The 24,892-nt window shown below is 40.8% G+C and overlaps 1 protein-coding gene across 1 annotated transcript in view; it reads left to right on the top strand.

Moving 5' to 3' along the window:
* Positions 1–24,892, top strand: part of LOC140465108 (synaptonemal complex protein 2-like) — a 243,739-nt gene that overhangs the window by 206,145 nt on the left and 12,702 nt on the right. The window contains exons 28-30 of the mRNA XM_072560975.1: positions 9,978–10,072; positions 13,510–13,609; positions 13,694–13,752. Of these exons, the coding sequence (XP_072417076.1) occupies positions 9,978–10,072; positions 13,510–13,609; positions 13,694–13,752 (254 nt within the window). The remainder of the gene's footprint in view (positions 1–9,977; positions 10,073–13,509; positions 13,610–13,693; positions 13,753–24,892) is intronic.

Below are 24,892 nucleotides of genomic sequence, written 5' to 3'. Positions count from 1 at the left end.
AAATGTCCTAGCCATGTAACTTCCAGCTTTGCGGACAAGCCTCAGTGACTCCAACCATCACATGAGACGAAATTGAAGAGTTTGGAACTGTTCTACTTGGAGAGAAGGCTGAGACAAAATTTCATGGAGGTTTTTAAAAGCTTGAACTATAAAGTAGATAAGGAGAAAACTAAAAGATAGGGATGCTGTAAATCAGACACAAAATCAGAAATGGCTGGATAAGTTCAGCAGGTCTGGCAGCATCTGTGGAGAGAAATCTGAGTTAACTTTTCAGGTTGAGTGACTTTTCCTCAGAACTGATGGTAGATAGGAAAATGTCACTTTATATGCAGAAGATAGGGTGAGGAGTAAAAGGTAGGTGGGGATCCAGCCTGATGAGAGAGAGAAAGAGTAGTTGGACAGACAAAGGAATGGATAGCAATCAGGCTGAGGGGGTAAATAGCTATTAATGGAGACTGTTAGTGGCTAACAATGTGTTATGTGTGATAGCAAACTATGTGATAACAAGCCTTGGTGTGTGATGGGTAAGGACATGGGACAGTTCAAGCCCTAAAGTTGCTGAACTCGATATTAAGTCTAGGCAGCTTGTAGGGTCTCTAAGGGGAAAATGAGTGGTGTTCTTTCAGCTTGCGATGAGCTTCACTGGAGCACTGCAGCAAACCTGAGTCAGATGTTGACAAGGGCAACATGTTAAAGTGACAGGCAACTGGAAATTCAGGGTCTTTTTTTTGATCAACAGTACATAGTGTTCTGCGAGGGGTCGTCTAGTCATTTTCCCAATGTAGAGGAGACCATATTGTGAGCAGCAAATGTAGTTTACCTACGCTTCTCACAATCTAGTTAAATGCTGCTTCAACTAGAAGGTATGTTTGGGCCCTTCGATACTGAGGTGGGAAGAAAGAAATGGTCAGGTGTTGTGCCTTCTGCAGTTGTAGCAGAAGGTGGCATGAGGCTATGGAGGGGTATTGGGGATGAAGAAAGAGTGTGGTCCCAGAGGGAATGTTTCTGAGGAAGGCAGACAAGGTAGGGGAGAGGAATGTGTGTCTGGTGGTAGCATCTCTGGAGGTGGTAGAAATGGCAACTGAAGATCCTTTGGATGTGGATGCTGGTGGGATGGTAGGTAAAGACAAGGGAAACCCTATCGCTGTTGCAGGCGGGAGGAGAGGGGTTGAGGGCCAACATGTGGATGGATCCGACCCAGCTGAGGGCTGTCAACAACTGTGCTGGGGAATCCTCAGTTGAGGAAAATGATGAATATTTCAGAGGATCCCTTGTTGAAGATGCCATTATCTGAAAAAATGTGACAGTGACGGAGGAACTGTGAGAATGGAATAGAGTCTTTAGGATGTATAGTCCAGGTAACTGTGGGAGTCGGTGCAATTACCGTCGATGTTAATGGCCAGCCTATCCCCAGAAATAGAAACCAATGTTGAGGATAGGAGGAGTCTGAGGCTAGGTGAAAGTCAGAACAGAGTAGAAATTGGAAGTGAACTCGATAAACTTCTCCATTCTGAGAGAGAGAGAGAGACCGCCATGATATCGTTAGTATACTGGAGAAAGAGATGTGGGTGGGTTCCAGAATAGGTCTGGAACAAGGAATGTTCCACGTACTCCTCCAAAAGACAGACTTGGGCCCTTTCACATACACATGGCCACCCCTCTCACCTCAGGGCGAGGATGAGCTCAGCCAGGCAGAGGAGGCTGGTGGTCAATGGGCAGAATTGGGGGGTGGGGTGAGGGGCTGGGGCTGGGGAGAAGGTAGCAAAGAGTAAAATAGGTACATGGTTGAAGAGCTTCAGGGCAGAGGAAATGACCTGGGGGTTGAAATGAAAGAGAGACTCACTGAGATTCTTGTGGAGAGAGGAGAATTCTTCAAGGTAGGCATCCTTGCAAGAGGATTCACAGTAAGGTTAAAATCAACTTGGCAGAAGTGAGGACTGTAAATGCTGGAAACTAGAGTTTAGATCAGAGTGGTGCTGGAAAAGCACAGCAGGTCAATGGAGACAGTTCAGGCCTTTTTCCCAGGAAGAAGTGGAGAGGCCTGACACCATCCTGGTAGGGAGCAGACGTGTAAAATGATTGCACATCCATGGTGAAGAGGAAACGGCTCAAGCTGCAAAACAGAAAAGCTTAAAGCATCAGAAAAACGGTGAAGGTAAGTCTGCAGGATTGGAGGAAAAAAAAACTGAGTCAAGGGCTAGTATTGTTCAATGGTTAGCAGGGCTTAGCTTGTCAGCGTCAGGGACTCTGGTTCAATTCCAGCCTTGTACGACTGTCTGTGTAGTGTTTGAACATTCTCCCCGTGTCTGCTTGGGTTTCCTCTTGGCGATCCAATTTCTTCCCACAGTCCAAAGTTGTGCAGGTTAGGTGGACTGGCCATGCTACATTTCCCATAGTGTCCAGGATGTGCTTGTAATTTCAATAAAATATTCAAAAAGGCATTAAATGATTGGATAGAAATAATATGCAAGAGGTATGGGGGAGAAAGCAAGAAATTGGTACTTGATAATGATGCTTAAAACTTGGGTAGGCCTGTTCGGCTGAATGGCCCTCTTGCACTGCAAGACATCTGTGATGGTTATCTCGTCTTTTCTGATAAGTTCCTATTACAGGAGAAAGTGAGGACTGCAAATGTTGGAGATCAGAGCTGAAAATGTGTTGCTGAAAAGCGCAGCAGGTCAGGCAGCATCCAAGGAACAGGAGAATCGACATTTTGGGCATGAGCCCTTCTTCAGGAAGGACCAATGCTCTTGTTTCCTGAAGAAGGGCTCGTGCCCGAAACGTCGATTCTCCTGCTCCTTGGATGCTGCCTGACCTGCTGCGCTTTTCCAGCAACACATTTTCGGCAAGTTCTTATTACAATCAACATGCGGATTTCTTGAGTTTAGATCATTGCTACATATTGGCTAATGTTGTCACCAACGAACACCCGCACTTCCTCCTTCTCCTAATTGCTTGTCCTTTCTAAATCTCCTGTACCTTTGTGTTTATGTCCAAAACTGTCATTGTTATGTCACTTTCTAAAATTTGAGGTCACTGAATAATTACAAAAAGATTTGAAGGTTGTCAACATAATTTGATTGCAAAGAGAAAGGGAGAAGATGGGAAACTTTAGGTCAGTTAGCCTAACATGAATCATGGGAAAAATGCTTGGATCTATTATCAAGGATGAGGTAACAGGCATAACCTTATTCAACAGAATGAATATAATTTTTCTTGAAGGACCATGGTGTTCAGTAAGTGTTAGTTTTTCAGAAGATGTAGCGAGTAGAATCAGAGCATGTATTGTACTTGAATTTTCATACAGAAGATTAGAACTTGAGCATTGGCATAAAATGATTCATCAATTCAACAAATGTGCATACGAATATAAACAAGGATTCATCCCCGAAAGCCAGTTCCACTCTTTGATTCCACATTTCAGATTGTAACCTCAAATTTTCATTTCTATCTCACCTCAAGAGCATTGGTTCTTTTTGTAAAAAAATATTTGTTCCTCATTTTCAAATATTTAAGAACTCTGCTTCCATGACCACCTCCACAAAGAGAATGAAACAACAGAATTGAGGCTAATTTTTAATGGGAAACTCCGATTTTTAAACTCTGATCTCTAGTTCTAGATTCTCTTTTGTCTCCTGCCTTTGAGTTGGTCCTGTATCCAAATGGCTGTTTTCCACGTGAACCTTGTTAACCAGTCCACCACACAAATCTTGTCAAACACCCTATTGAAGGCATCTAGATCATGTCCGCTGCTCTGTAATCATCACGCCTCTTCGTTACTACTTTTAAAAACTCAATCAAGTTAGTGAGACATGATTTCCCATGCACGAAGCTGCATTGACTACCCCAATCAGTCCTTGCCATTCCAAATACATGTAAATCCTATCCTTCAGGATTTCCTTCAGCACCTCCTTGCTCCCCACCAATGTCAAGCTCACCATCTATGGTTCCCTGCCATTTCATTACCACCTTTCCTAAATACCGTGCTTCATGTTAGCCAACCTCTAGTCTTCCAGCACCTCACCTGTGGCTATTGATCATTCAAATACTTCCGTAAGGGGCCCAGCTTCCCACAGAGTTCTAGGGTACACCTGATTAGGTCCTGGGGATTTCTCCACCTTTTGAGTTTTAAGACATCCAATGCCCCACCTCTGTCTTACTGACATTTTTCAAGTGGGAAAATAAATAGTGACAATAGCTTGTATATCCTTGTATATAAACACTGGTGCTTGTTTCAGATGCTCGTTCCCTTTTCAAAGTTCATGCTGAAACCGCTTTGACCACTTTTGCAGTTGGTGCACTTCAGATCACAGTTCAATGAAGAGTTTTGATCAATGTTTTGATCAACTACATTCAATCCACCTTTAACCTATTCTACCATGATGTAAAGAAATTGTTTTTCTATTGCACCACAAAACTGAAACATTTCTTCCATGCTACCATTCTAGTGACTTTGCTCTGCACCCGCCATAAAATATTGACATTCTTTTTAAAATGTGGTGCACACAGTTGGATACAATACTCCAGCTAAGGCCAAACCAATGTTTTACGATGATTTACTGTGAATTTTGCATTTAGCAATCAGTGCAGTGTGCAGGCAGACCTCGTCTGCTTTAGCTCCTCCTTTTACTCCTTTCACTACTTTTTTTGCTTCGTTTAATCTACTTACCTTAAGTGAGGTGTGACTTCATGCAGCATAGAGGAGATCAAGCCAGCACAGAGAGGGTGAGAGGGGTCCTTGGCATCAATGGCAGTCATCTTGAAGGCATCAGGTTAACACAGCTGCCTCACACCACCATGGACCCAGGTTCGATTGCAGCCTTGGGCGACTGTGTGGAGTTTGCACATTCTCCCTGTGTCTCCGTGGATTTTCTCCAGGTGTTCGGGTTTCCTCCCAAAATCCAAAGATGTGCAGGTCAGGTGAATTGGCCATTTAAAAATTTCTAGGAGAAAGTGAGGACTGCAGATGCTGGAGATCAGAGCTGAAAATGTGTTGCTGGAAAAGCGCAGCAGGTCAGGCAGCCTGAAGAAGGGCTCATGCCTGAAACATTGATTCTCCTGCTCCTTGGATGCTGCCTGACCTGCTGCACTTTTCCAGCAACACGTTTTCAGCTCATTTAAAAATTTCCCATAGTTTTAGGTGCAATAGTTAGAGGGTAATGGGTCTGGGTGAATTACCCTTCAGGTTGGTGTGGACTCGTTGGGCCGAAGGGCCTGTTTCCACACTATAAGTAATCTAATCAGGGACATGCAGCTCGAGGTGGGTAGTGGTTAAGAGTGGGAGTAGGCAGCCTGGGCAACCGGTGGGAAAAGCAGGAACAGGCTCCCTGGTTTGGCAGTGGGAACTGGGTGCAAGGTGATGACAGCATGCAGCCCTAGACAGCGGGTGGCAGGGGAGGCCGCAAGCCCTTGAGGGATGTGGGCCCAGAGTGGCTAAGCGCTTATAGACTGTGAAGTTTAACTTGTTTCTTTATTTTCTGCTTTATACTCAACATTCTGTATCTTCTTACCTTGTGCATAAGATGGATCTGTAAGTAGCAACTTGTAAACTTCTCACTGTACTCATGTGAGTACATGTGACAATAAGATTAATTCTGTTATTGACTTTATTGATGTGCACCCCCTTTGGTTACTATTCTGTTTAGCTTATTCACTCTTATTTGTCCTCATTATTCCAGCCAAAACACGTCATTTCATAATTTTGCTAAATTTAGTCTGCTACATACCTTACTATTTCACCAATCTATGCCCTTGTTAAATATTATAATATTCTTGCTATTCACTAAAATGTCAGTTTGTCATCTCCATGTTTAAAAATGATGTCCTGTCAATGTTATTAATACATATCTGACCATATCTGATATCTTTTGCCTAGACTGAAATGTTTAGCGATGTAGAATCATAGAGTCAGGGAAGTGTGCAGAATTGAAGAGGCTCTTCAGCCCATTTGAGTTTGCGCCAGTTTAATGAAGAGCTACCCTACATCTACAATCCTCTATTTTCCAGCATTTGGCCCATAGCCTTGAATGTCAGTACATTTCAAGTGATCATCCATGTTTCCAGTCTCAACTATTCTTCCAGGTACTGCATTCAACCTCTGGGTGAAAAACTTTTTCTTCAAGTATCCTCTGAACCTCTTTCCTTTCACCTTACAATATGCATCCTTATTATTGACCCTTCAAATAAAGGGGACAGCTACTTCCTGTCCATGCTTCATCACAATCTTTTTCACCTCTCAGCCTTCTCTATTTGAAAGAAAACAGCCCAAGCTTATCCGGCATCTCTTCATAGCTAAACTACTCTATCTGAGGTAACATCCTGGAGAATTGCTTCTGCATCCCCTTCACATCCTTCATTAGTTCACTGACTAAACCCAAATCTTGTACAGCTCCAACACAACTTCCCTGCTTTTGCCTTAATCAGTAATCCTATAGATTGTAAGTGTCTGATTTACCTGTCCTAGTGCTTTTTGGGAATGTGTAGTCAAGCACGCCAAGATCCCTCCATATCTCCCAACTCTCCTAGTCTTCTGCACTCATTGAGTAGTCCCATATCTTGCTATTTCTTCCAAGGTGCATCACTTCACATTATTTTTTCAGGGTTTAATTCCATCTGCCACTTATCAGCCCATCTGACCATCTGTTAATATCCTCCTGCAGCTGAAGACCATCTTTCACAATGTTAACCACCTGTCAAATCTGTGTGATCTGCAAGCTTACTTAGCTGCTTCTCTGCATCTACCCTGCCACCAATAATTTCTTCTATATCTTGTCACAAACAGTAAGAGTCCGAGTACTGATCCAGTGGTACACCACTGCACAAGGGGCTCCAAATGGCCTTCTACCACCATGCTTTGTCTCCTACCACTAAGTCACTTTTGAATCCAACTTGCCAAGTTACCCTGGATCGAATGTGCGTTCACCTTTTTAGTCTCCCATGTGGCAACTTGTCAAAGGCTTTGCTGAAATCCTTGTAAACTGCAACATTCTTCCTCGACAGATTTGGGCCCTTCCTTTAAAAAAATTAAATCTCCTTCTGATAATGCAATATTATCTCTTATCAAACTTTGCTTCTCCAAGTAGAGATTGATTCTTTCATTTGAGAATTATCTTCAATAGTTTTCCCTACAATGAGAGACAAGAATAGTGTCAGTCAGATGTGAATGATCAGAATCTCTTTTGCCAGTTGGAAACATCAAATACTAGGGGGCATAGGTTTAAAGTGAGAGGGGAAAAGTTTAAAGGAAAGGTACGAGGAAAGTTTTTTTTTCCCCTCAAAGTGGGTGTTTGGTGTCTGGAATGCCTTTTTACTGGAGGTAGAAGCAGATATAATAACATTTAAGAGGCATTTTGTGTGAACAGTCAGGGAATAAAGGAAAATGGACCATGTGCAAGCAGATGGGATAAGTTTAGAATGGTGTCATTGTCATAGACATTGTGGGTTAAATGGTCTGTTCCTGAGCTGCACTGTTCTATATTTTGTGTCCTACTGATGTGAAATTCATTGATCTATAATCCTTATCACCCTTCTTAACACATGAAGCCGTATTAACTATCTTCCAGTTCTCTGGCATCTCCCCTGTGGCCAGCGCAGTATTAAAAATTTGTGTCATAGCTCCTGTAATTTCCTCCTCCTATCTCCCACAGCGTCATGGGATACAAGTTATCTGGACCTGTGGATTTGTCCACTTTTTAAAGCCCACCAAAGTGTCCGATACCACCTCACTTCCTATATCAAACTGCTCAAGTCACCTCTTTCTGACTTCTGTGCCTACATCCTCCTCCAAAGTGAAGACCTGTGAAGATCTTATTCTGCTCCCTACCAATTTTCTCTGACTCCTACAGATTGCTGTTTCCAGTCCTTAACGGACCCATGTTTTCCATGGTTATCTTCTTCCCCTTAACGTACTTATAAGGCATTCTCCCTAAGCTTGCTTGCTGAAGTTTTCCCATGCATTCTCTTTGCTCTGCAAATTGTTTTCTAAAGTTTCTCACTGCATTTTCTGCAGTCCACGAGAGCATCCTTTTGATTTGTTTCCTTTGCACCTGTTACAGGCCTCTTTTTTCCCTCTTTATCCAGACCTGGATATCCCTGGACCTTCTGGCTCTCTCTAGTTGCATGTTGGATCTATCCTGTTACCAATTGTTTCTGAACACCACTTTCTGAAATGTGCTTCTGTTTGATCTTTAATCATAGATTTTAGTATTCTTTAAATGATGTTTGTTAGGCTAAGTAGCCTGTAATTTCCTCCTTTCTGTCTTAACTTTCTTTAAAAGTAGTATTAAATTTTAGATTAGATTAGATTAGATTCCCTACAGTGTGGAAAAAGGCCCTTCAGCCCAACAAGTCCACATCGACCCTCTAAAGAATAACCCACCCAGACTCATTTCCCTCCGACTAATGTACCTAACACTATGAGCAATTTAGCATGGCCAATTCACCTAACCTGCACATCTTTGGACTGTGGGAGGAAACCCACGCAGACATGGGGAGAATATGCAAACTCCACACAGTCACCCAAGGCTGGAATCAAACCTGGGACCCTGGTGCTGTGAGGCAGCAGTACTAACCACTGAGCCACCATGCCACTCTGTGGTTATGCAATCCTTTTGGACCCTAACAGTTCAAGGAATTTTCAAATATTACAATGTATATATACAGGATCTCTGCAGACTTCTTTTAAGATCCCAGAATGTGATCCAGGGAATGTTTCCGCTTCAAGCCTCATTAGTTTTCCTTTTTTTTTCATCTTTTATGACTGTCATGATTGGAATGAGGGTCAGGTGGATTTCATTGACTGAGATTCTTGGTTGGGTTTTTTAACCTGGATCAATCAGGGAGCCCTGGCTGACAAATATAAACAGGTGACTCAGTCATTCTAGGGACTGGCTCTGAGCTAGCTAGTCAAAGCACATGTAAAGTACACTGTACATAAAGGGTACTTGGTGATGGGATCCCAGCCTCTGTGCAGTTATTTCCATTACCTTTGGACTTCCTAATTTTTGACATGTTTTGTGCCTTAGTGTGATAATGCATAGAAAATATTTGTTCACAGACTCTGCAATTTTTTTTCCTTCTAAGGAACTATGATTATTTATTACACCACTCTAGAAATATTTAATCATTTTATATTTCTTGCTAGTTTTCTCTCGTAATCCAATGTCTGCCTTTGTTTTTGTAGTCATCTGGTTTTTAATATTCCTCCTCTTCTGCCCCCAATTAATTTTTGCAACACTGTGTGCTTTTTATTTCAATGTTTATTAACACTCTGAACTTCCTTAATTAGCCACAAAAGGTGGATCCTTCAGGTAGTGTTCCTTAAAAGGTCATATCTTTGACATTTATGAAATTTCTCCTTACATTTTTACCATTGCATCTCTACTGTCTTAAATTAAAGCAATTTGCCAAGTCCACTTCAGTCAATTTTTCTTTCGGCTCTTGTAATTGCCTTAATTTAAGACATTTAGTTCTGAAACTATATTTCTCAGACTTAAACTGGTGCAGTTTGATCATTTTGTGATAAATCTCATGATAAATTCTAAAGGTTTGGAAGAAGAAGCGAATCACCAAAGAATGGATATACACTGCTAAGCTCAATAAGTGTCTTAGAAATGACTAATAGCAATTTTAGTTCTATTTATGCATCCCAAAACTTCCATTCAAGGAATTGGATAAATATTTGGAGGAACAAATCTCATCTATAGGCCAAGAGCCGTGAAATTGAACTAATTGAAGCCTTGACAAAGCTATTCAAAGGCCTGATGGACTGAAAATATTGTATGGCCATGATTCTGTTAGATTAAATGTGTAACATATAAAGGAAGGCATCTGTTGGTAAATTTGTGAATTTTATATCTGTAAATATGACATAAGCTGCCCAAGAATCATAAATTGTAAAAAGATGCAAGTAAATTGTAAAAAGGTCATGATAAATCAAGGCTTGTGAGAAATATGAATTGATTAGATGTTTGACTCAGTTTTGTTTCAGGAAAATGGAAGAACGCTCCAAGCAATCCCTGCAATCTGCTGAACAGAAAATATCCATGTTGTTAAATCAGATTCACAAATCCAGGTTTGAACTTTTGTACTAAGCTATTAAAAATCAACAAGGTACTGAAAGAAAGACATAGAGCCATAGTCAGAGATCTACAGCACAGAAAAAGCCTTTTCAGCCCATTGCATCCAATGCTTGTCAAGAACAGCACTGAAATTTTCAAATCCCATTTTCCAGCCTTTGGCCCAAAGCTTTGAATGCCTTGGCATCACAAGTTCACATCTAAATACTTTAAATGTTACAGGGATTTCTGTTTCTCCTACACTTACATGCAAGTGAGTTCCAGATTCCCACCACCCTCTCATCTTCTCTAAACCTTCTGCCCCTTTACTTAAGTCTGTCATTGATCCCCCTCTCAATGAGGCAAGTTTCTTCCTGTCAACCCTGTCGAAGAAACATAGGGGGGAAGCGATACCCCAATGATATTATCACTAGACTGTTTGTCCAGAGATCCAGATAATGTACTGGGCACCTGGGTTTGAATCCTGCCATGATAGATAATGGAATTTGAATTCAATATAAATCTGGAATTAAGAGTCTAAATGATGACCATTGTTGGAAAACCCCATCTGGATCACCAATGTCCTTTAGGGAAGGAAACTGCTGACCTTTATCCAGCCTGGCCTGCATGTGACTCCAGACCCAGAATAATGTGGTTGACTCTTAACTGCCCTCTGTGCATTTAGGGAGAGCCAATGAATGCTGTCTAGCCAGTAATGGCTTCATCCCATGAACGAATAAAGAAAACAAAGCCCTTCCATTTGATACATCTCAATAATGTGCCGTCTCCATCTTCTCTGCTCAGAAGAAAACAACCACAGTCTGTCAAATCTCTCTTCATATCTGAAACTCTCCAGCCTAGGCAACATCCCAGTAAATCTCCCCTCCAGTGCTATTGTGTCCTTTCTTTAAGGTAAATTCCAGAATTGCACACAATACTCTTTCTATAGCCTGACCAACATTCAGAACTGGATGGGATAGGTTTAGGGTGAGCTGGTAAAAATTTAAAAGGGACCTAAGGGGCAATGTTTTGACAGAGGGTGGTGCATGTATGGAATGAGCTGCCAAGGGAAGCGATGGAGGTTGGTAATATTATAACATTGAAAAGGCATCTGGGTCGGTATATGAATAGGAAGGATTTGGAGGGATATGGGCCAAGTGCTGGGGGTGTGGCTACTTAGATTACTTAGTGTGGAAACAGGCTCTTCGGCCCAACAAGTCCACACCAACCCGCCGAAGCACTCCCATCCAGACCCATTCCCCTCTATTTACCCCTGCACCTAATACTACGGGCAATTTAGCATGGCCAATTCACCTAACCTGCACATTTTTTGGGAGGAAACCGGAGCACCCGGAGGAAACCCACGTAGACACGGGGAGAATGTGCAAACTCCACAAAGTCAGTCACCTGAGGTGAGAATTGAGCCCGGGTCTTTGGCGCTGTGATGCAGCAAAGCTAACCACTGTGCTGCCCACTGGCTAATACAGGAGCAAAAGTTAACATGATGTTGTCACGGTCCGTTGCCTTTGCATTATCCCTAAGTGAGACTATTTCATGATATCACATGAAAGGATTTGGTGGAAGTCTGGCACCTGGGGTGCTGGACACCTTGAGGAGAGTCTAAACTAGATTATCCACCCAGCACTTCAGGATGAGATTGGTCTAACTGCTTCAGACTGGGCCCTCTAGTATTGAGGCGGGGAGATCTTTGGCAACTACTATTGGTTGTCTAATTGTCCCCACCGTTCATGACTGAAAAACTACAGTTGTGCCACATTTCAGTCAGGTATGTTGCTATTTTGGCATGCAGTAGTCTTGTGCTATAGTTTCATCAGGCACCCCAATTTTGGGTATGCATGCTGCTGTTCCTGGCCTACCTTTTTTTTTCTGCTCTTCACTGAACCATTTTGATATGCTAGAAAACAGTGGACAAGATCGTACAAAATGTTGGTTCAGCCACAGCTAAATTGCATACAGTTCTGGAATCCACATTTAAGGATGGGGATATGATTGCACTGAAGATTGTACAGAGGATGTTGCTGGAGCTGAAGAGTGTTAGTTATGAAGAGAGACTCTATGATTTGTGTTGTTTCCTTGGAGCAGAGAAGACTGAAAGGGGGACAGGATTGAGATGTATAAAGTTTTGAGGGGCATAGGGTAGATTTCCCCCTGGAGGTGAGATCAATGAATGTGGGCATAGATTTAACATAAAGACAGGAAGCTTGGCAGAGATAAGGATTTTATTTTTCCCATTCAGAGGGTGTTAAGAATCAGTAGCTCAATGCCAGAAAGTGTGGTGGAGACAGAAACCCTCACTATATCGAAGAAGTTTTTAAGTGTGCACAAGCAATGCCAAGGCATACAAGGCTATGGGCCAGGTACTGGGAAATGGGATTAGAATAGTTAGGTGGCTATTTTTGACAAGTACAGGCTCGATGGACCAGAGGGCCTTTTTTGTGCTGTAGACCTATATGACTCTAACTTAAGAATATGGAGTCAGTGCAGGTGAATGGTATAAGTCAGTCATGAGCAAATTGAATGCTTAAGGTTATTGAGCAACTGGCATTAAGTATTACATGGAATTATGAAATGGCCACAGTTCAAACAAAATGTAATGTATTGAATATCTTATTTTAAACTTAAGATTATTTAATGGTGGTTATAAATGCTCCACTGGCAAATAAATTCAAGGAGGACAAAGTGAGGACTGCAGATGCTGGAGAATCAGAGGTGAAAAGTGTGGTGCTGGAAAAGCCCAGCAAGTCAGGCAGCGTCTGAGGAGCAGGAGAGTCAATGTTTCAATCATAAACCCTTCATCAGGAATGCGGAGAGAGAGGAGGCTGAGATAAATATGGCATTGTGGGTGGGGCTGGGGGAAAGGTATGTGGGAAGGAAGATAGACAGGTGGGGAGAGGTCAAGAGGGCCATGCTGAATTGGAGACATGGATCTGGGATAAATGTTGGAGAGGCAAGATTTGGAAACTAGTGAAGTCTATGTTGATGCCATGTGGTTGAAGGGTCCCAAGGCAGAAGATAAGGCATTCTTCCTCTAGTTGTCTGGTGGCTTAGATTTCATGGTGGAGGAGGCCCAGGACCTTGGGGGGAGTTAAAGTGGTCAGCCAAGGCCTAGGTAAACTTTTTGGTCTCCTGAAATCCAGGGGTAGAGACAGCAGGAAGAGGGTGGGGGTTAATGACCAAAATCAGCCATAATTGTATTAATTGGTAGGGCAGGTTTCATGGGCCATGGGGTCTATCTGTGCTTCCATTTCTTGTGTTCTTAAAATGCTGAAGAGAACTGAACTGCCTACTTGTGTTCATTACTGCACAATTTAATTATTCTGGTTGTTGTAGCATGATAAGGTGTAATCACTAACATTTGACCAAGATTTCTTTGAGAGTTGCAGTTTTATATGCATATTGCTTGGAACAATTTTAATTGCATGTCTTCTAAAAGGTTACAGAAATTGAAAATATTTGAGGAAAGACTTGACCGGGAACTGAAGGACCTTAAAGAAAACGTTCAAGCAGTAAAGAATTTGGAGGAAGAGACTCTCGTATGTGATGAGTTCAATAGTTGGACACTCCTTTCTTTCAATCCACATCATCATCATTTTACAAGTTTTTTTTTCTCAAAACAGAACTTTTGGAAGCAGCAATCCCTTAAGATCTTGCAGTTTTATGAAAATCAAGAACAAAGGTGAGGGCATGTAAACCTCTATTCACAGTGGCTTTTCTCTGTGTTTTTCTCCTCTTCTATCTGTACTTCTATTATCATATTCATTTTTTTTAATTCAAGAATTGCTTCTCATACAATTTCTACTGAGTGGATACAATTTATGACAGTGACTTCATAGAGAGATTTCTTGAGAGAATAGGGTGGCATGGTGGCTCAGTGGTTAGCACTGCTGCCTCACAGTGCCAGGGACCCTGATTCAATTCCAGCCTCAGGTGGCTATCTGGAGTTTGCATATTCTCCTGTGTCTGCGTGGGTTTCCTCCGGGTGTTCTGGTTTCCATTCACAATCCAAAGATGTATAGGTTAGGTGAATTGGCCAATGCAAATTGCCTAACAGTGTTCAGTGATGTGTTAGGTGCATTAGTTAGGGGTAAATGTACAGTAGTAGGGTAAGTGAGTCTGGTTGGGTTACTCTTTGGAGGGTCAGTATGAACTTGTACGGCCAAATGGCCTGTTTCCACACTGTAGCGATTCTATGATTTGAAACTCATCTCCCTTGTCCTCTTCTGTGTATGAAGTATAAATTGTCAAATATTTTTATGGATATAAATTAATTTCCCACAATAGCATAATTTATTTTGAGTCCTCTTCATAATGTGATGAAGGTTGACCTTCATTATTGTTTGTGACCTGGGTTCTAAAGTGCAGACATGATATAAAGCTTTAAATTTGACTTGTATTTCTATATTTTTTTTAGTTTTAGTTTCATTTTAGTTTTGTACTGGAAATGGTAGCAAGATGCCTGGAGATTTATTTTGTTTGCATGCATTTAAAACCCTTGAGATGAATAGTTAGTTGCATGGGGGGATAAAAAGATAGGAGACTATAAACGAAAAGCTATTATTGTTTAGCAGCAGGAATCCAGTACACACAATCAGGACCATTCTGAACATATCAGGTCATGTACATGTTAATTGAGGGAGAAAACATCTAGAACAGTAGAAGTACTGTCAGTTTGCAAACTCCTAAACATCAGCACATAAGAAAATAAGTCCTTTAGAGGTTTAGAAGTAAAGAGTAGCTTAAAAAAAAACTCTCTGTACTGGCCTTCTGAGGTGTCAGAATATGTGGCTGATAGGCCTGGTGAAGAGATAAATGTTAAGGGAGTTAGCTGACTAATTGTTTGCGGGTCACAGAAATTTTCCAAAAGAAAACTGATTGCAGTTGTGTAGGTTGAGCAAGGATTTTTTAAAATCTGGAGTAATTTTGTCCACTTCCGTAAAATTTCCTTTTCACTTCCTTTTCTTCGAGGTGATCGGCCCCTAGCTTGTCTCACACAACATTTTAGTTACAAGGTTAGGTATCTGGAACCATTTTAGTAAGTTCCCTCTGCATCCATTGAGAGATCCTTCCATTCTTCTTAAAATCTAATGAGAAAACCAGAATGCCATGCTCTAGAGCTTTGTATACTTCTGCTCCATGTTCTCATGCTCAGTACAACTGTTCATGAAATCAGCAATCACAAACTTTGAAGCTGGTAGGCCATATTAATTGTGTGCAGAACAAAGATTTGTATACATGGACAATCAGCTCTCAGGTTATCTTTTGTAGCATAAGAAATTAGGTGTGGGTCTGCTGATTTTGTAACGTCCAGCAGACATTACAACTATACAGTACATTGACAGTACTTCTACTGTTCTAGACAGTACATTCCTTAAGCACTTGGTAACATTTATCTGTTACAATAGAAAAGTATACTTCAAATAGAATGTCACCGATCAAGTGATATAAGATAAGAAAAAGTATAAGATTTTTATACCCTCCATTCATATATTATGATAGTGGTATGTTATGAAGTTGAAGGCATGTACTGAAGTTGAAAGCTGTCAAGCTCCTGTCATGTGACTAATTCCAGAGTTTGTGCGCTGGAAAATTTGAAAGATTTAGATTAGATTATTTACGGCGTGGAAACAGGCCCTTCAGTCCAACAAATCCACACCGCCCTGCCAAAGCACAACCTACCCAGACCCCTACATTTACCCCTTCACCTAACACTTCACCCTGGCCTGCACATCTTTGACTGTGGGAGGAAACTGGAGCACCTGGAGGAAACCGGAACACCCAGAGGAAACCCACGCAGACACTGGGAAATGTAATATATTATTGTAACCTAGATACCGGAGTTGTTTTCACAGCAGTTCAGAGTTAGCCAATCAGTTTAAATTATGCCCCAAGATATTAAAAGCCAATCAAATTTGAATTTTACTGTTTTGACAACATTGAACTAATGAGATGACCCAATATTTTGGGGTATAAAAAGCAGACATTTTGGACAGTTAGCCAGAGAAAGAGCAGCACCTGCCATTGTCAGATAGATTACCTGAAAGCTGTCTCAAAGGTACCTTTTTCATATGAAACATCTTTGCAGCAGAAGGCTAAAGATGACCCAGGGCGATCAACAAACAGGAGAATTGACACCTGTCAATTTCTGGTTTTGAAAATCAATTTGCTGTAAATTTAATAGGGGCTTTATCGGATCAGTATATTGTTATATTGGAGGTAGATGGCAAATCTTTGAGAAAGCAGATTGAGTTGTAAATTGGTGTTGTTTAATGTTCAATTTTAGAGTTAAAGAATAAAATTGATATTTTTTCATTAAATAGTGGAATTTGGGTAATTCTCTGCCACTGATAATTTAACAGATTACAAGGTGAAGTAAACTTTTTTGTGTTTGGTTTAATTAACAGAAGGGTTTCCACCATGTCGTAACAGATATCAGGAGCGTATTTCTTTAAGATTCTGGATGTAAGTTTGCTCAGTGAGAATACCTACATCTAGAACCTCAACCTGAGCTACAAATCTTCTCAAAAAATTCTTTCAGCTTTGCTGACATTCTGACAGTGCAACAAACCACAACCTGTCTTGTCTAAAACTAGTTTTTTATCACCGAGCTGTGCTTCATTGAAGCTGACGCTGATCCTCCTAGTTCATGGACTTCAATTTTGTAAGCAATCAATATCCACTTTGTTATCTAAATTAACGCTGTTGCTTCATGAAAAAAGTAGTCAAGCCTGTTCTCTCTTTGGCAAAGCTGTGCTGGCATTATCTCAATTAATATTAACTCATTAACTAAAATTTCAAGTGGCTGTTAATTCTTTCATTGATTATTATTTCTGAAACCTTTTAAGCAGTTTATAGTTTCTTGGAATTTCCTTCGACACTATGCAAGGCGTCGATGTGCCACTTTTCAAACTTCTGCTACTTTGTATGACAAGTTCCCATATGAGGCTTCCCAATTTCTAACCATTCCAAACTCCTTAAATTCTCAGTTGAGGAAGAATAGACTGGTTTCCCTCCTTTAATCACCCGCCCTTCACAACTTAGTTAATTTATAAAGGATCTCTTCTCTAATGGCTTTAACACCAAATGAATTTATATTTTTAAAGGACCCAATTTAACTAGATTTCTTTGAGTTAGCAAATACAGTCATAGAGATGTACAACATGGAACAGACCCTTCGGTCCATGCTGACCAGATATCCCAACCCAATCTAGTCCCACCTGCCAGCATCTGGCCCATATCCTTCCAAACCCTTCCTATTCATATACCCATCCAAATGCCTCTTAAATGTTGCAATTGTACTAGCATCCACCACATCCTCTGGTAGCTCATTCCATAAACGTACCACCCTCTGCATGAAAAATGTTGCCCCTTAGGTCTCTTTTATATCTTTCCCCTCTTCCCCCTAAACCTATGCCCTTAGTTCTGGACTCCCTGACCCCAGGAAAAGATTCGGAGATGCCGGTGTTGGACTGGGGTGTACAAAGTTAAAAATCTCACAACGCCAGGTTATAGTCCAACAGGTTTAATTGGAAGCGCACGAGCTTTCGGAGCGACACTCCTTCAGGTGATTGTGGAAGGCTCGATCGTAACAGAATTTATAGCAAAAATTTGCAGTGTGATGTAACTGAAATTATACATGTATAATGTCAGTTACATCACACTGCAAATTTTTGCTATAAATTCTGTTACGATCAAGCCCTCCACAATCACCTGATGAAGGAGCGTCGCTCCGAAAGCTAGTGCGCTTCCAATTAAACCTGTTGGACTATAACCTGGTGTTGTGTGATTTTTCACCCAGGAAAAGACTTTGTCTATTTATCCTATCCATGCCCCTCATAATTTTGTAAACCTCTATAAGGTCACCCCTCAGCCTCCGACGCTCCAGGGAAAACAGCCCCAGTCTGTTCAGCCTCTCCCTATAGCTCAAATCCTCCAACCCTGGCAACACCAATAGTTGAGTTCATTACTTATTGAACATGAGAATAAATAATGCAACGCCCATAGTTAGCAATAACTAAATATAAAAATGTTTTTAAATGTATGAATCACAGAGTTGCTTATGAAGTTCGGTTTAAAAACCGTATTTTGTTTGGACTGTGGTCTTAAAACAAAATAAAAGCAAATTACTGTGGATGCTGGAATCTGAAACAAAAAGAAAATGCTGGAAAATCTCAGCAGGTCTGGCAACATCTGTAAAGAGAGAAAAGAGCTGACGTTTCGAGTCTAACTGACCCTTTGTCAAAGCTAAAAAAAGGGGAGAAATAGGGGAGGTATTTATACGAGGCTGAGAGAAGGTGGGTAATGGCTCTAGAAGCAAAGGTAACAATGAAGAGAGAGTGGATAAAGACATTATAGGGAGATTAGGAGCTGTGAGTGACCAAGGCTGTGTGACAAAATATGGGGGGGCGCGTGGGGTGAAGCAGAAGCGAAATGGAAAACAGGGGAGAAGGGTAGTGAAGAGGAGAGAAAAAGGTGATGAGAGAGTGGGGAGCAAGATAAAGAGAGACAATCAAAAACTGAGGTACAGAAAAATGAAATAAAAATTTTAAAAATAAATGAAATAAAATTATCTGAAGTTGTTGAATTCAATGTCGAGACTGGCAGGCTGTAACGTGCCTAGTCGGAAGATGAGATGCTGTTCCTCCAGTTTGCGTTGAGCTTCACTGGAACATTGCAGCAGGCCAAGGACAGACATGTGGGTATGGGAGCAGGATTGTGTGTTGAAGTGGCAAGCCATGGGAAGGTCCGGGACCTGATTGCGTACAGACTGAAGGTGCTCAGCAAAGTGATCACCCAGTCGGCATTTTGTCTCTCCGATATAGAGGAGACCACATTGGGAGCAACGAATGCAATAGACCAAATTGAAAGAGATACAAGTGAAACGCTGCTTAATCTGAAATGAGTGTTTGGGGCCTTGGATGGTGAGCATGGTTGAGGTAAAGGGGCAGGTGTTGCACCTTCTGCGATTGCATGGGAGGGGTGTTGGGGGGCGTGGTGGGAGGGGTGTTGGGGGGGCGTGGTGCGAAGGTGCCATGTGTGATGGAGGAGTGGACTAGGTTGTCCCGGAGGGAACAATCTCTGCGGAATGCAGACAGGGGGAGGGAAGGGAAGATGTGTTTAGTGGTGGTGTCATGTTGGAGTTGATGAAAGTGGCAGAGGCTTATTCTTTGCATGTGGAGGATGGTGGGGTGAAAGGTGAGAACAAGAGGGAGGGGGTGAGGGTTGTGGCGTGGGAGATGGACCGCAAGCTGTTGAGAGCCTTGTCAACAACTGTAGGTGGGAAGCCATGGTTGGAGAAGGAGGAGCACATATTAAGAGCACCACTTTGGAAAGTGGCCTCATCGGAACAAATGCGGTGGAGGCGAAGGAGCTGAGAGAAAGGGATAGAGTCCTGACAGGACGTAGGGTGAGAAGAGCTGTAGTCCAGATAGCTGTAGTCTTAAAACAAAAAGTGCTTTGGGAAATAAAAACTACTTCGAATTAAGGAGACTGTCCAAAGGTGGCTATCTTTAAAAATCATGTTTGTTGGATCACATTGAGATATATGCAAACAATAAACAAAAATATTTAGAAATTGTAAGAAGTTGAAAGAAACAATTCATCAACTCAGATATAGAGGATTCACTAACTGATACGCAGCAGTTGAGAGAAAAGGGGCAATTTTTAGGATGGCAATCTGTACCTAGTGGAATCAGTGCTGAGATCAGTGCTAGGGTCACAATTATATATTGATGACTGAGATGATGAAAGTGAATGTACAATTAGCAATAGAGAAGGATTGAAGAAAGCTGCAACAGAGGGATTTGGCAGTCCTAGTGCAGGAGTCACAAAAAGCTAACATAGCGGAGCATACAGTACCATCATATTCTTAAAAAAAAATCAAGGATGGAACTGATAAATCCAATGAACTCCAGATTTCAACAAATCTATTGGAAGAACAGTAAAAGGGATAGCATTTTGGTTTTGATAATCTTGGAAAGTTTTCCCTTTTTTTTTTAAATGTGCACAGGATTCCTTTCTTAAGGAAATTTGAGATTAATTTTCTTTTAGGCGTATTTTAAACTAATCAAGAAAACAAAGTTTTAAAAAAATGTTACTTGCTACTTCTAAACTGGTCGCTTGCTTCCCGGAATGCATTCCTCATCACTGCTGAGGAGATCGCATATTCCCTCAGATTCCCTGACCTTGGTCTTAAAGCTTTCAACTTGTGTCCCAGACTGGAGGTGGTGTTACTTAGCTTCATCCCTTTCTCTCATCCTGCTTCAACAATCATCAGCTTTTAGAATTTGCCAGGAGCTAGAATCAGGTATATGGTCAAGTACTGCATTTAAAGGCTTTGGCTTTGAGCTGGTATGTGTAGGATCCTGGGATTTGTGAGCCATTGGGTATCTTCTTGGAGATCAGTGATTATCCATAAACAGCCATCCAGTATGCAAAGGATCATGGGCCTTGCATGGGTTTCATTTTCCCAATGCTCAGCCACACATGCAAACATACAGTTTACATGTAACATTGCCCATCAACTGTATCGCCCCTCATGAATCTTCTGTTACTGCTTCAAATAAAGTCAAGCAAGTTCATTGAATGTTCTGGCATTGTTTCTCATTGTTCCTGATGCAAGTCGAATTCATCCTGTTTGTTTCTTAATTGTTAAATATCCTTAAAGTGATGTATTATTATTTGTGTCATTCACTGTGGATCTAGAAACTCCACACTCTTGTCTCCTTGAATCCCTCCATGCTATTATTGGATTATACTACTTGTAATTAAAAGCACAAATGATTTTGGACTAAACAATGCCAAAACAAATTCGTCCAGTGACACCACAAGATCTAGCCTGTTATCTCCAGTTATAAAAATTTAGTTCATATTAAGAACTGCAGTCAAACATAAGTAACAGTAATTGGGTGGCATGGTAGCTCGCTGCTGTCTCACTGTGCCAGGTACCCAGATTCAATTTTAGTCTTTGGCAACAGTGTGCGGTTTGCATCTGTATGGGTTTCCACCAGGTGCTCTGGTTTCCTCGTTCAGTCCAAAAACCTGCAGATTAGGTGGATTAGCTGTGTAAAGGCGAGTTTTGGGTGGGATGCTCTTCAGGTGGTTGGTGATTGAATGGCCTCCTCCTGCACTGTAGGAATTCTACAATTCTAATTTGGCCAGAGAGCAGTTCAATGTCAACCAAATAGGTGTGGGTCTGGAGCCACATGTAGGCTGGAACAGGTGAGCATGACCGGTCTCCTTCCCAGAAGGGGCAGGTGGGTTTTTTATGACCATTAACAATGGTTAATCTTTGTTATACTCTTTTCTCATTTTTAGTGTGGAGCTATAAACTGGGAACTGTGAGCTCAAGATGACTTTTGGACTGTGGGGAACAGCTTGTGTTAAAAGCTTTTAAAAAGTTTTTTTGTTTATTCATGAGGCCAGGTTTGGAAGTTATTTACAAGATGGGTTCTGATCAAAAGATTCTGCAGAGAGGAGAAAATAGCTGGAATTAGTTGTTAGCAAGGTCAATACCTAGGAATTGGTTCTACAAAGTCAAAAAAAGACTTCAGGCTAAGGAAAATGGTAACTGGAATTTTGTAAAGGAGACTAACCACTCCCTAACAGACTGAGTTTGAACTGGGTTATGAACTGTTTTCTATGAGAAGAAATCTGGCTATTGGTGTTATAGCATGAAGATTTGAAACATCCCTTATCAGTTTTTGGAATTTTAGAGAATAGAAAATTCAGTCAAATATCACTACCTCTGTATGAGTCTCTGCTTGATATCTTCAGAAAAACAATCAAGAAATCATTCTCTTTGCCTATGGATTAAAATATCATGAAAACCATTTAAGTAATCTGGCCCATTTTGTTAATTGTGTGTGTTTATTTGTCTGTCTTCTGTGACAGGAACTGCAAACCAAGGGTTTTGAGTTTAAAAGCATAGACAAATTAAATTATTTAGATAATATATTAATAATTTGATATTTTGTTTAAGATACAAACTGGTGTCTAGGATTGATTATTCATCATTTCTGGGATTGGTTTCTCAAAGGCTTGGTTAAAAAACATGGGGGTCAATTTTCAGGTTGAAGGTTTTAATTTTAGAGTGTGGTGAATAGAGATGTAGAAAGGCTGATTGTTTAGCTGTCTGTCTCCTTTTTGGTAACATTGCATGGTTACCATTAAGATAGCTTTTTATTTCAGAAATAAATATTGAATTCAAACTTGACCACTTCCCATGGTGGGATTTAAGGTCATCCCTCTAGAGAATTAGCTTGGATTGTTCACCTTGCTGAATTGCTACTGACTTCCCACTCAATCACAGAATTGTAGTTTAAGAACAGAAACTCTAGAGTCATAGATTTTGAATGGAAGTGCTAGAATGTTGAACAAATGAAGAAGCCAAATTGGTATACTTTAGCATACTCTAAATCTGAGCACCAAAACTATACACACTAAATGATAAAGTCAATAAAAGTAGAAAGCTTGTTAGTGACTCCCCATGTTTTTCATCTGTTGATCCATAAGGTTTCTGATGATCGATCTTGCTCAGGCCAAATGTCCACGTGGGGAAATAGAAGGTGAGAAATAGATGGGCTGGACAGGCTTTCATTGTAGTAAGTGAGGTGCAGTATGTGTATTTTCAATCCGTTGTCTTGATCAATTGACAGATATACGGTCGAGTGATCATTGAAAGAACAGGAATGAAGGGTAGAGGTGTTCAGTACAGGTTTCCAGTTAGGATGATTATTGTATTCAATTCAGTATCACCAAGGGGTGGGGTGTGTGTGTCAGTTTGTATCTCTTTGCTAGGTGGGTGCACAGCACTTTTGTTTTATGCAGGGTAAGTGCTGCAGTCCAGGGTGTTCATGTACATCCAGATGTTTAGTTAGAAGATTATTTCTGTATTTGATCATTGTTACTGTTCCCAGAAGGATGAAATCTTTTCTAGAGTAACCTCCAAGTATGTTGGAATTGTTTTGGAATTATTGAAATTGGAAGCTGTATTGTTAGACTGAAAATACCAAATGGATTCTTTAAGGTCTGATCAAAATGATTACAAGAAGGAACTTTTAATTCAATACATAGCTAATTTATTCAGTTAAGATACATAATTTGAATTAATAATTCTTATATTCCTGTACCTATATATTACAAAGTTATATAATTAGTTTAAACAACTGAGATACACAATGAGTGTATCTGTCAGTGTCTTTAGTGACAGTGGCACTCTGAGCTGTACCTCAGATCTCATGGCATTGGTTGTGTGAACCCCAGCCTGGTGGTATGAATCCCGATGAGCAGGGCAAAGTCCCTGATATGAGTGCTATTCTGAATGTTTAACCCCCATTTGGCATACCTCCATTACTATTCCACTTTTCAAAAATAGTTGGAAAACAAATCCAGATGGCCTCATGTAGACCACTCAAGCAGATGTTTCCCACCAACAGTCAAGATCCAGCAGCTGTGCACACACAAGTGAACATGCGCACGTTCTGGTTTTTGTGTATTTTTCCACTTTACTTCAATCACTTATTGTCACGTCCAATTAACCCTAAACAATTAACCCTTAATAATCTATTTGAAGAATTCATTTTTTAAAAATGACACAATAGAAGCATGTTACATCCTTTAGTCATATACGCTTCCTTGATTTGTCCCATCTTTCATCAACTCTGGAAGCTAAAATGGTACACATTGCTCTCATTTCTGGTCCTTACAGCTAAAATTGGTCTCAGGTATCCAGTTGCAAATGCATGAGGGGTAAACATATGATTCATGTATTTGAAGAACTATACATGCTCAATGAATTGAGGGAAAAAAGAACTTCTGTGCATTTTGTGCAATCTTTTGAGGTTCAAACATTTTCCCTTATTTATGTTATAAAGGCAAAGGGCATAGAATGACAGAGATCAATAAGTTCATATCATGTCCACTTTGGACACTCAGTAACCATCCAGCTTTTATTATTGTCAAGCCTTGTAGGGTGCATTTCTTCAAGTACACATCTAAGTATGTATTAAGTGTTATGGGGATTTTTCTACCTGCCACCCGATTAATCATAGTTCCAGATATCCTCCATTCTCTGAGTGAAATAATTACCCATTGAATCTCCTCTCGACTACCACCTCCATAACCTAAACCTACACCTTCTGGTGTCAAAAAGAAAAGCTCAAGCTTATGTATCCTTTCTTCAGGAACTAAAAATCAACAATGCAAGGAGCATCCTCATGAATTTCCTTTGTACCTTCTGTAGTTCAGTTGCATCTTGTTATAGTGAGCAAACTACAGAGGGTTTGTACAGTTTGAGGATAACCTCCCAGATCTTGGATTTTGTAATAAAGGCAAGAATCCTATATGTGCTGAATTCAGACTGCCATTGGGGAGTGCGGTGATGTTGAATTCATGTCATTGGACCAATAATCGAGAAAGTAGAACATAGAACATAGAACAGCACAGGAATAGAGTCTTTGGCCCTCCATTTCTGTGCTGACCATGATGTAATTCTAATTTAATCCCATCTGCCTGCACATGATCCATATCCCTCTATTCCTTGCCTGTTTATATCTGGTAAGTGTCTCTTGTATCTGCTTCTACCACCTCCCTAACCCCTCTCAAGTCCTTTCAACTCATGTTCCCTAGTATTTGACATTTCCATCCTGAGGGAAAAAAAGACTGACCTATCCATGCATCTCATAATTTTATATACTCCTATCAGGTCATTCATCAACCTCTGGCACTCTCCTGAAAACAATCCAAGTTTGTCCAACCTTTTCTGAAAGCTCATACACTCCAATCTAGCAATATCCTTGTAAACTTCTTTGCAACCTCTC

This window comes from Chiloscyllium punctatum, chromosome 41 (genome assembly GCF_047496795.1).
Source record: "Chiloscyllium punctatum isolate Juve2018m chromosome 41, sChiPun1.3, whole genome shotgun sequence".
Classification (NCBI taxonomy): domain Eukaryota; kingdom Metazoa; phylum Chordata; class Chondrichthyes; order Orectolobiformes; family Hemiscylliidae; genus Chiloscyllium; species Chiloscyllium punctatum.
This window is presented reverse-complemented; position numbering and strand designations above follow the sequence as displayed.